At 40.7% G+C, this 13,292-nt stretch overlaps 1 protein-coding gene across 1 annotated transcript in view; it reads right to left on the bottom strand.

The window, feature by feature from the left end:
- Positions 1 to 4,837: 4,837 nt before the first annotated feature.
- LOC126273073 (uncharacterized) overlaps positions 4,838 to 13,292 on the bottom strand; it is a 108,236-nt gene continuing 99,781 nt past the window's right edge. Inside the window, exon 11 of the mRNA XM_049976484.1 lies at positions 4,838 to 5,001. Within this exon, the coding sequence (XP_049832441.1) occupies positions 4,943 to 5,001 (59 nt within the window). The 3' untranslated portion in view covers positions 4,838 to 4,942. The remainder of the gene's footprint in view (positions 5,002 to 13,292) is intronic.

Raw genomic sequence — 13,292 nt, 5'->3', positions numbered from 1 at the left:
TAAAAATTTAGATTTTTGCAGTTACAAGTAAAGCTTGTTGCCATGCCTGACCTTGTTGAAATGGTTTTGTCAAAAGCCAATATTTTTGGTTTCTATAGGGTATTGTATTGTATCGTATTTGAACTGGGGACCTAGAAACGACGGAGAGGCACTGTCCCCACTGCAGCCACAGTGGTCCACAACCCTGCGATGACTACCGCAGTCCACTTCATCCCTTCGCCACCCCACACCGAACCCAGGGTTATTGTGCAGTTTGGCTCACAGGGAAAGTCTCACACCAGACGAGTGTAACGCCTATGTTTGCATGGTAGAGTAATGGTGGTGTACACTTACGTGGAGAACTTGTTTGCACAGCAATCGCCGACATAGTGTAACTGAAGTGGAATGAGGGGAACCAGCCCACATTCGCCGAGGCAGATGGAAAACCACCTAAAAACCATCCACAGACTGGCTGGTTCACCGGACCTCAACACAAATCCGCCAGGCGGATTTGGGCCAGGGACCAAGGCGCTCCTTCCCGCCCGGAAAGCCTTGCGTTAGACTGCATGGCTATTCTATAAGGTGCTGAAAATTACAAGTTTTTGCAGAACTTGATTTTTGCTCTCTGCCATTTAAAGCAAAAATTGATAAACAGAAGCTGTGCTTTGATTCTGAAAGATATGAAGGCAGAATAACAACATAGACACCATTGTCAGTGATAATGTGAGAGAGTTTTCTGAAGAAAAAAGAAGCATAAACTATAGGCAAGTACTTGCCTCTAGATCCAACAATAGAAATAAATTCATGTTTTACATAACAACATTAACTCCTGATTATTGCTCAATGTGAGCCAGCTTTGTCAGGAAGAACAAACTTTGAAGAAGTACAGCATAAGGAAAAAAGATGGCCAACAACATTTCAAGCACCAACACTGACTTCCAAAGGCAGAGACTCAAAAGCAGCACAGTATGAAGACAAAGTAACAAACCAAAGATTGCACAAATCTCATACAAAATAGTTCTGTGCAGTAATTAAGAAGGAAAATCCAAATGGGATAAAGTATGTTTTGATGTAAGACAGAATCATTATACAACTTGAGATAGGTTTGGCTATACAGTTTGTTCATTATGATTCATTCCTGAGCACAGACAAAGGAAAGGATTGCTTTTTACACTTGGCTTGAAACAGAAGGACCAAAAGGCTGAAGCCAAGTAACCTCTGCTCTATTGAATTTTCTCAGAAACCTTGAGGTGTCTCAGCCAGAAAATGGTCCAAATGAAATTAATCTGTTGTCTTACTCTTGTACGAGTCAAAATAAAAATACAACAATGATGAGCACATGAATGGCCTTTGCGGAAGAAAGCAGCAAATTTAATTAGCTGGTACAGTATTTCACCATTCACAGCTATAATTCTGACAGTGTTTTCGGTGGAGTTGACAAAGACTGTAAAAAGAAGGAAGATACTCTTTCACCGACTGAATTCAATAGGGTGTTGAACAACATGGCTTCGACAAGATGCTAAATAAAGATTGGGAGCCCAGTGCACTAAAACCCACATCATCTAAGATGCCTGTTAAAATAATTGCTCACTGAGAGATGGCTTATGAAAAGTGTAAGAAGAAGGTATTGTTGTCACTACTGGACACTTACAATGGAGGTGCTGTAGAGAAAGAGGTATAGAAATCCAGAAACTGTAGCCAGGAAGTGAGGAAAGGAGCCACCTTGGAAAATAACATGGTCAGCAACAAGGAGGTATATAAACTACGTAGAGTGGCTATCTGTGAGGTAACAGTGCTCTCAGCGGCAGCAAAAAGCAACACCAGCCGCCATTTTTTGAAACGTCTACATGTCAGTATATTTACATTTTGTGTATACTACTGGCGTTAGAAAATCACTGTTTTCCGGTTGTAATTTGTTTTCAAAGTCTTATTGACCAATCGCGAATCATACCTAGTGTATGTGCAGTGTACAATTGTGCTAATAGAAGTGATAAAACAACTGGAGTATCATATTTCAGGTGAGTATCTGAATGCGTGTTGTACTTAGCGTCTTGTGCGTCATTTTCGTGTTTAAGCTGTATACAAAATGTAAATAAGCTACTATATACACATCTCTCTATTTTTAGATTTCCTCTGAAAAATAAAAAGCTGTTAAGTCGATGGGTAGCCAATATGAGACGAGATAAGTGGCAGCCAACTCAATATAGCTACATATGCTCGTTTCACTTTGAAGATAGATACATGTTTAGTACAAACGAGAAAAGGCAGCTTCTGACAAACGCAGTACCGATAATATTTACGTTTCCTGACCATCTGCAGAAAACAACTATAGTATAGAGACAACCAAGGAAACGGCCTGTCAGTGAAGAATGAGCAGCTTCCTTATCAAATGAACCAGGTAACATAGTTTGCTGTTATTTATTTGCTATATGGGTTATGTGTGAATTTTACTATTAATCAATGCATGTTTAAAGGACAATAAAGCTTAATGATAATACTTCATCTTTGTAGGTGAAAGAGTGAATCAAAATGATCATACAGATCATTCTTATTGTTTGCTTAGCCCGAAAAAATTGAAACAGAATTATGAGGCACTACAGAAAAGGGCCGATAAGCTGAGGAAGCAAGCAAAACATGCAAGGCAAAGTGTTTCAAGAAAGAAGAAACAAATTGTGACATATAAAACAGTGGTTGTAGGCCTAAATAAGAGACTTCAAGACTGTGCTTCCGAAGTGATAGGATGTGACAAAAATAGTGATATTCCGAAGCAACTTTTTGGAATGCAAAACAAATGTTCAATTCCTGAATATCCTAAATAAATAAGACAGTTTGCCCTTACACTTAATTTTTTACTCCTTCAAAGCTTATAATTATTTGAGGAAGTTTGTTAAATTACCCCATCCTCAAACACTCCACAGGTGGGCAACTGCAGTAAATGGCAGTCCTAGATTTACAGAAGAAAACTTTAAAAAAGTAGCTGACGAGTTTCAACATAGTTCAGGACCTATTTTAGCTGCATCAAAAATAGATTTATACTGCTTCAGAGGGTGTATTCAAATTGTTAACAGTGGCAGAAAGGGTTTCCATGGACTGTCAAACCTTAATATCGAAGAAGAACTTCCTTCAGTAGTTGTGTGTGGAATTGTTCAGAATGTTGGGTGACAGGCCGAATTTATTTACTCGATTTTGACCATCTAATGGTGCCAGCTGAATTTGGAGAAGAGTCACATTACTCTTTTCCAGTCAGGATGCTGTTAAAATAGTATTTTAATTGTAGGTTACACCATTTGTGCAAAAATCAGGCCAATGGAAGAAAGAGGGAAACATATTTAGCAAATATATACAAACTTATATTCTATAAGGGACAATGAATGGTCCTGCACTGTCAATTGATCGTTTTTGGACCTAATGAACTATTTGACCTATTGTACATGGCATCGCAGCGAAATGAACTTCAACATTTCGTAATAAACTTTTCAATTAATCAATATCAGAAGTGTGTTTCATTTCTTTTAGCCTTCATCGCTATATGTTTTACAGTAGAGAAATCAGATTGTCAGTGCAGATTGCCTTTTTTTTTTACGCCATGCATAGTAAACAATATCAACATTCAGTATTAGCAGACGACGTGTAGGCTGCACCTTGACGTTACAAGACATGGTGGCTCAGTTTTCAAGTTGCTTCAAAGATGGCGGTGCCATAGCCAGTCTATGTTGTTTATATAGGTTGCTGGTCAGCGAAGAAAAGAAACAGTATATCTTCAAGCTTATGAGGCATTTTAATGTACCAGAAAAGCAGAAGAGTTTTATAAGAACATTGTTGAAAGTGACAAATAGATTTCCAGTTTAATATTGTTCCTGCCAGTATCTCGTATTGTATTTCAATAGCGTTTGTTGCTATTTTGCACTTCTGCTTATCAAACATTTATGGGAAAGTATAAAGTGTCATACATTATGGTATTTCTATGCAAAATGAACACTAAAGTAACTATGTTTGTAATTAATATTAAAGATAAAAAAGAACTACAAAAAACAGTTTGAATGTTTATAGTAACAAAACTTTTAACTTCCATCTTTGCTGTTTATTGACTTTTGAAGAAAGTTGGAAACTTTGTCCCTCTATTGCAAAATCCACAATGACAATTTTAGAAAAGTCAAACATGCAATAGAAATCATGCCTCTAAAAGCTGTGTAAATGTTCAGTTATCTCATTTATGTAATTAGTATTTTTCTGATATTAAAAAAAAAGAGTTATCTCAAAAATTTACTTTTTTGCTTTTGTCAAGTTTTGAAAAAATGCTATTCATTCAGCTGAAAATATTCTCTGTTTGCAGATGGACACAGTCCAATCTGAAAGAATGTTTGTTCATTTTGTTTCTGATTCCAGAGCTTAATTTTGTCTGCATTAATTTTCTTGCTTCTCCTATAAAGGTTTCCCACTTTCAGACGCTTTGCACTCTCTTTGTACTTTTATGAAAACTGTGTTAAATTTTTCCATACCACGTGCTGGTATCTTCATTTGTATATTCCTTATTAATCTGTTGCATGTTCTTTTAACATTAACAGTAATTATTAAACTAATGTACCTTGAACTTAATATCTGTCCACTTATTGGAAATTTCTTGCTCCTTCATTATTGTGTTTACACTGTTTTCAGTGTACAAGCAATGTATTCAAGATAAAAATTGAGAAAAAGGCTGAAATTGCCTGAACAGAAATGTAAAATTACTTTAAATGATGTCAAGGCACCACTATTCAAAATATCGGTAGCATTATCTGTTAGACAAATAGTTCAGTACTGACAGTTTATTATGTAAGTGTAACTGAAAAATTTGGAGATTTAATGCAAACACATGATATTTTTTTTAAAAAAAGTTTATTTTACAAAAATAATTTACATGATTACTTATAGAGAAAACTGTACAAAGCAAATCTTCACCAAAAGTTACTACTTTCATGGACTGCTAGAGAACTGTAGATAACTTTGGTTCATCCGACAATTGAATTGCTGGATTGTCATATCCTAAAAACAAAAGAAGAGTGTAATATAAAATAAAGCTTTGAACTTTTTATATTCTAAGCAAAAAAAGGTCACACTTTTAGAGAAATATATCAGCAATGAATAAAGAAACTGTGAACAAACATGATGAATCTGTACTGCCAAGAATGATAGAAAGAATGGTACCTCTTTCCTCATGAAGCCATGCAAGAACCAGTCATGTAGAAATAGCACAGTGAGCATTGCCTGTGAAAGCTAATTTCCAGATTTGAGTCCCAATCCAATACATACAGTTATAATCTGCAAGGAAGTTTCAAAATAGTGAACACCCCTCTGCAGTATGCCTGCCTCTGAGAGTGTTAATTCAACAAGGTTTGAAAGATGGGTTCTGTGGAGTTCAGAAAGTAGAAGAGATTTACTCTGGTAGTGTGAGTCCTGAGTCATGCCAAGATATCTGAATCACTAAGTCATAGTTAGTTACATAGCCTCTTTTTAAGACACTATCCATTCTATTCAATGGATCTTCCAAGTCCTTTGCAATTATGCCAGAATTATAGTGTCATTTTTTTATTTTTTCTCCCAAACCTTTAATTTGCTTTCCAAATTTCTCCTTTGTTTCCTCTGCAGCTTACTCAATATACAGAATGAGCAAGATAAGAGGATAGGCTACTATACTGTCTCATTCCCTTCTCAACTGCTGCTTCCCTCTACTCTCATAACTGCAGACTGGTTTCTGTATTAGTTATATACAACCTTCCAGTCCCCACATATTACCCCTGCTACCTTCCGAATTTTGAATTTTTCCAGTCAACATTGTCAAAAGCTTTCTGTAAATCTATAAATGTTTCTTCGAGCTATCTTTTAAAATAATCCATAGGGTCAGTATTGCCTCACATGTTCCTACATTTCTCCAGAACCCAAAGTGATCTTCCCCGAGGTTGACCTCCATGAGTTCTCCAATTGCCAGTATCGTGTACCATAACTGTTCTGGTGAGAAGTTCTCACCCACTCATTATCTCTTCTTAACCATTGTCTGTTTTCAAGATTTTTTAATGAATTTTTCTGATTTTTCCTAATGTTTTCTTTGCTTTTCTTCTGTTTTTGTATCTTTTCCCACACTCTGCTTTTCATTTTTGCCACTCCCATCATTTCTGACACTCTGAACTGTCCTCTCTTGGCTTGATGAACCCAATCATCCATTCTTTTCAAAAACATGATTTTGCCCTATCAAAACTGAGGCAATCTTTTGCACCTACCCAGCTAATCTGTGACCTGTATGCCTCATTTGCTAATTTACAATCCATCAGACTTATCCTTCTACAAAATCCTGCAGTTATCTACCCCTCATGTTTCTTGGATGGTATCAGATGTCAAGCCAACTTCAAACTGAAACAACATGCCAGACTTCACCTCTAAAAGTATCCCACCTTCTCTTAAGCTACCTCAACAATCGTGTTTCTCTTCTCACAAAAGCGTGTAATCAGAACAATTGCTGGAGCTCATCCAAGATCATCCTGCAGACACTTATTTAAAGAGCTAGAAATCTTCATTGTAGCCTCACAATATATGTATTCACTTATGAAATTTGTTATTAACGATCCGAATGAATTCAAAAGTAATAGCAGTGTACATGGCTACAACGCTAGGAGAAAGGATGATCTTCATTACTCAAGGTTAAATCTAAGTTTGTCTCAGAAGGGGGTAAATTATGCTGCCACAAAAGTCTTTGGTCACATACCTAATAGCATCAATAGTCTGACAGATAGCCATATAGCATTTAAAAGGAAATTAAAAGAATTTCTTAATGGCAACTCCTTCAACTCATTGGATGAATATATATATATATATATATATATATATATATATATATATATATAGAGAGAGAGAGAGAGAGAGAGAGAAATATATTAAAAAGAAAGATTCCAAGACTTACCAAGCGGGAAAGCGCCGGCAGACAGGCACAATGAACAAAACACACAAACACACACACACAGACACACACACAGAATTACTAGCTTTCACAACCGATGCTTGCTTCTTCAGGAAGGAAGGCCTAAATATGTCTGTTTGTGTCTGTGTATGTGCGGATGGATATGTGTGTGTGTGTGTGTGTGTGTGTGTGTGTGCGCGAGTGTACACCTGTCCTTTTTTCCCCCCTAAGGGAAGTCTTTCCGCTCCCGGGATTGGAATGACTCCTTACCCTCTCCCTTAAAACCCACATCCTTTCATCTTTCCCTCTCCTTCCTGAAGAAGCAAGCATCGGTTGCGAAAGCTAGTAATTCTGTGTGTGTGTTTGTGTGCTTTGTTCATTGTGCCTGTCTGCCGGCGCTTTCCCGCTTGGTAAGTCTTGGAATCTTTATTTTTAATATATTTTTCCCATGTGGAAGTTTCTTTCTATTTTATTGACATCATCATATATATATATATATATATATATATATATATATATATATATATATATATATATATATATATATATATAGAAAGAAACTTCCACGTGGGAAAAATATATTAAAAACAAAGATTCCAAGACTTACCAAGCGGGAAAGCGCCGGCAGACAGGCACATGAACAAAACACACAAACACACACACAGAATTACGAGCTTTCGCAACTGGCAGTTGCTTCGTCAGGAAAGAGGGAAGGAGAGGGAAAAATGAAAGGATGTGGGTTTTAAGGCAGAGGGTAAGGAGTCATTCCAATCCCGGGAGCGGAAAGACTTCCCTTAGGGGAAAAAAAGGACAGGTGTACACTCGCACACACACACACACACATATCCATCCGCACATACACAGACACAAGCAGACATATTTAAAGGCAAAGAGTTTGGGCAGAGATGTTAGTCGAGACGGAAGTACAGAGGCAAAGATTTTGTTGAATGACAGGTGAGGTAAGAGAGGCGACAACTTGAAATTAGCAGAGGTTGAGGCCTGGTGGGTAATGGGAAGAGAGGATATATTGAAGGGCAAGTTCCCATCTCCAGAGTTCTGATAGGTTGGTGTCAGTGGGAAGTATGCAGATAACCCGGACGGTGTAACACTGTGCCAAGATGTGCTGGCCGTGCACCTAAGCATGTTTAGCCACAGGGTGATCCTCATTACCAACAAACACTGTCTGCCTGTGTCCATTCATGTGAAAGGACAGTTTGTTGCTGGTCATTCCCACATAGAAAGCTTCACAGTGTAGGCAGGTCAGTGGGTGCTTTCAAACATGGCTCTGCCTTTGATCGTGTACACCTTCTGGGTTACAGGACTGGAGTAGGTGGTGGGAGGGTGCATGGGACAGGTTTTACACCAGGGGCGGTTACAAGGGTAGGAGCCAGAGGGTAGGGAAGGTGGTTTGGGGATTTCATAGGGATGAACCAAGAGGTTACGAAGGTTAGGTGGATGGCGAAAAGACACTCTTGGTGGAGTGGGAAGGATTTCCTGAAGGATGGATCTCATTTCAGGGCAGGATTTGAGGATGTCGTATCCCTGCTGGAGAGCCACGTTCAGAGTCTGATCGAGTCCCGGAAAGTATCCTGTCACAAGTGGGGCATATTTGGGGTTCTTCTGTGGTAGGTTCTGGGTTTGAGGGGATGAGGAAGTGGCTCCGGTAATTTGCTTCTGTACCAGTTTGGGAGGGTAGTTGCAGGATGCGAAAGCTGTTTCCAGGTTGTTGGTGTAATGGTTCAGGGATTCCGGACTGGAGCAGATTCGTTTGCCACGAAGACCTAGGCTGTAGGGAAGGGACCGTTTGATGTGGAATTGGTGGCAGCTGTCATAATGGAGGTACTGTTGCTTGTTGGTGGGTTTGATGTGGACGGATGTGTGAAGCTGGCCATTGGACAGATGGAGGTCAACGTCAAGGAAAGTGGCATGGGATTTGGAGTAGGACCAGGTGAATCTAATGGAACCAAAGGATTTGAGGTTGGAGAGGAAATTCTGGAGTTCTTCTTCACTGTGAGTCCAGATCATGAAGATGTTATCAATAAATCTGTACAAAACTTTGGGTTGGCAGTCCTGGGTAACCAAGAAGGCTTCCTCTAAGCGACCCATAAATAGGTTGGCGTTCGAGGGGGCCATCCTGGTACCCATGGCTTTTCCCTTTAATTGTTGGTATGTCTGGCCTTCGAAAGTGAAGAAGTTGTGAGTCAGGATGAAGCTGGCTAAGGTAATGAGGAAAAAGGTTTTAGGTATGGTGGCAGGTGATTGGGGTGAAAGGAAGTTCTCCATCGCAGCGAGGCCCTGGACGTGCGGAACATTTGTGTATAAGGAAGTGGCATCAATGGTTACAATGATGGTTTTCAGGGGTAACAGATTGGGTACGGATTCCAGGCATTCGAGAAAGTGGTTGGTGTCTCTGATAAACGATGGGAGACTGCATGTAATGGGTTGATCTATGTAGGCAGAGATATGTTCTATGGGGGCTTGGTAACCAGCTACAATGGGGTGGCCGGATGATTGGGTTTGTGAATTTTAGGAAATAGGTAGAATGTAGGGGTGCACGGTGTTGGTGGGGTCAGGAGGTTGATGGAGTCAGGTAAAAGGTTTTGTAGGGGGCCTAAGATTCTGAGGATTCCTTGAAGCTGTGCATGGACATCAGGAATGGGATTACCTTGGCAAACGTTGTATGTAGTGTTGTCTGAAAGCTGACGCAGTCCCTCAGCCACATACTCCTGATGATCAAGTACCACGGTCGTGGAACCCTTGTCCGCCGGAAGAATGACGATGGATCAGTCAGCCTTCAGATCACTGATAGCCTGGGCATCAGCATCAGTGATGTTGGGAGTAGGATTAAGATTTTTTTAAGAAGGATTGAGAGGCAAGGCTGGAAGTGAGAAATTCCTGGAAGGTTTGGGGTAGGTGATTTTGAGGAAGAGAAGGTGGGTCCCGCTGTGACGGAGGACAGAACTGTTCCAGGCAGGGTTCAATTTGGGTAGTGTCTTGGGGAGTTGGATCATTAGGAGTGGGATTAGGATTATTTTTCTTCATGGCAAAGTGATATTTCCAGCATAGAGTATGAGTGTAGGTCAGTAAATCTTTGACGAGGGCTGTTTGGTTGAATCTGGGAGTAGGGCTGAAGGTGAGCCCTTTCGATAGGACCGAGGTTTCGGATTGGGAGAGAGGTTTGGAGGACAGGGTAACTACTGAATTAGGGTGTTGTGGTTCTAGATTGTGTTGATTAGAATTTTGAGGTTTTGGGGGGAGTGGAGCTGGAAGTGTGAGTTTGAGTAGATGGGAGAGACTGGGTGTGTGTGCAATGAGAGGAGGTTGAGGTTTGCTGGAAAGGTTGTGGAGGGTGAGTGAGTTGCATTTCTGGAGGTGGGAAACCAGGAGATTGGATAGTGTTTTGAGGTGGAGGGTGGCATGCTGTTCATGTATCACTCTATTATACATATATTGAGTGTCATGTAATATTTTGTCTAATGTAATATCTTGTATAGACACCTTTTATTAACCTGACACATTCCACATAATTACGAAGTGTCGTATTCATGATCTATGGAACAAGAACTAATCTAATCTAATCTAATTCTGTCCCTCTGGGGCTCCCTAAAACGCCATACCATTAACCACCACTCCTCTCCTACAAACTGAGCTTAGCCAACCTCCGGAACATCCTCTAGTTTGCACCTCTGCCTCCCAGACCAGTAATAACTCATAATCACAAGAACCAGTCACAAAAGTACAGTGTTCTTAACCTCTCACATGAAGCACTCACCCCTCCTGAATTATATGTGTTCTCCAAGGGTCTCACTTTTACCCTAAACTTGCATTTAAACATGCTGCTTAGGTGCAGGATCTACTTTTCCTCACAAGTAATGCCAACTGGAAATATCACTTTTCAGCTCAATCCCAAAACCTTACCAACAGCAAACCTGACATTGAATCCTGCCTTGAACAGTTCTGACCATGATCCGAACTTGATCCACCACCACTACCTCAAAATAATCCCGTACAAGCCTCCCAAGAATTCCTCACATCAGCATTTCTTCACAACCCTTCCTCAGATCCCTACAACATGACTCTAACCTGTTTTCTGCAAAACTCCAGTCTCTGCATTCCCTAAAACCTGATGAATCCATCATTATTCTCTCAGCAGACAAAGGTTCTACCACTGTGGTACTTGATGGACAGGAGCATATTAGTGAAGGTTCACGCCAGCTGTGTGTCAACCCTACATGCAGTTTCTGCCATCAAGATCCCATCCCTGTGATTCAGACCAACCTGCAGTCCCTCCCTAAAACCTCAGGCCCTGCACAAAGACTAACACATCAATGCATAGAACTTCTTACCCCCCCCCCCAACCTATTACCTTCTTCGTAAGATCCACAAACCCAGTCATCCTGGTCATCCTGTATTTGCTGGCTTCAAGCACCCACCAAACAAATATCTGCCTTAGATTCCTGCAACACACAGTACAAAGACTTCCATCGAATATTAAAGACACTAACCCTTTCCTAGAGTATATAGAATCTGTGTCGATCCCACTCCCTCCAAACACCTTGCTTGTCAACATTGATGCCACCTCCCTCTATGCCAACATCCTCCATGTACATGGTGTGTCTGCTGCTGAACATTTCCACAGTCAGCACCCTCCTGATTCCAAATCTATGACATCCTTCCTGCTCACCTTAATGAACTTTATATTTACCAACAACTGCTTCACCTGTGAGGGGCAGACATACAAACAGAGCGGGGGTATGGCCATGGGAACAATGATGGCTCCTTCCTAAGCCAGCATTTTCATGGGTCACTTGCAAGGGGCTTTTCTGGGATCCACAAGCCTACAGCCCCTGGTTTCATTTAGATACATTGATAACATCTTTGCCATATGGATTAATTGTGATGCTCTCTCTCTCTCTCTCCTCAGTGATCACAGGCCCTGTAGACCACGCGCTGCATCAACAATCTTCTTCCACCAGCTTCTCTCTCTCACAGCCTCTCTCCACCCTGCAGAAATTCCGAATGCTGTGATGCCCTTCTCTTCATCGACCCAATGGTCTTGTTGCTGGAGAGTGGTGAGGCTGCCCTGTTAAAATACCTGGAATCTTTCAATTCTCCCAATCAAATTTTACATGGTCCTATTGCAAATCACATGCCACTTTCCTTGATGTTGATATCATCCTCACTGAAGGCCAGCTACACACTTCTGTTGACATTAAACTGACTAACAAACAATGAGTACTTACATTTTAACAGTTGCCATCTTTTCCATGTCAAACTTTCCCTCCCTTGCCATTTGAGGGAAACATATTTGTTCGGATGTGGACTCTTTACAGCAATACACCACCATTCTTACCTGAGCCTTCACTAGACATATTACCCCACTCCTAGTTCAAAAGCATATTTCCCAAGCCATCACATCCAATTCTGGTACTCCTGATACCTCAAAAAAACCTCTGGAGGACACCACTTGCCACCAAGTATTATCCTGGTCTTGAATGTATTAATCAGCCACTTTTGGACATGACTTCCTAAAATCATGCCCTGGAAACAGGTCCACTCTGTCTGAGATTTTGCCCATCACACCTAGAATCGATTTTGGTCACCCTTACAATCTCTGCAGTATCCTTATCAGACCCCAATGCTCCTTCTGCACCCATCTCCCTACCCTATGGCTCCTACCCCTGTGTTCAACCCTGCTGCAAGAATTGCTCTATGCTCCCTCCTACCAGCACCTGTACCAGCTCTGTAACTGGCAAAACAAATCGTATCAATTGGAGAGCCACCTGTGAAACAGCACATCATTTGCCAGCTTTTATGGAAACACTGTCCGGCCTTTTACATTGACATGACTATCACCAAGTTATCAGTTAGGATGAATGCACACAGACAGAGGGTGTATAAGAGCAATACACAATATCCTGTTGCAGAGCATGCTCTACAACATGACTGTCATGACCTCAGTACCCGTTTCATCACTCATGCCTTCTGAATTCTTCCCCAGACATTAGTTTCTCAGAACTCGGAAGCGGGAACTAGTTTTACAACATGTTCTTTGTTATTGACTCCCACCTGGCCTTAATTTGCACTGATTTCTTCCATCTCAGCATTTCTTCACAGTAATTACTCCTTCCTCCCCTCCATCTTTGTTTTCTGCATCTTTCATTTTCTGACCTGTCTACTTTTTGCCACCCCCTCCCACTTCAATTACATATAATGAACTTAGTTTTTCACTCTTATTAACTGATGCACGATGTTTTAGCAGTAATCTCTGTGCAGTCCTAGCGCATCAATTGCACACTGGCCAGTGCAGCACCATGAAGCGGCATCGAGAAGGTATTGACCCATGTGTCAATGGAAAGACAGGGCAGTGCCACACCTTCAGGAA

This window comes from Schistocerca gregaria, chromosome 5 (assembly GCF_023897955.1).
Source record: "Schistocerca gregaria isolate iqSchGreg1 chromosome 5, iqSchGreg1.2, whole genome shotgun sequence".
NCBI lineage: Eukaryota > Metazoa > Arthropoda > Insecta > Orthoptera > Acrididae > Schistocerca > Schistocerca gregaria.
The sequence above is the reverse complement of the archived record's forward strand: the minus strand, read 5'-3'. Positions and strand labels throughout refer to the sequence as shown.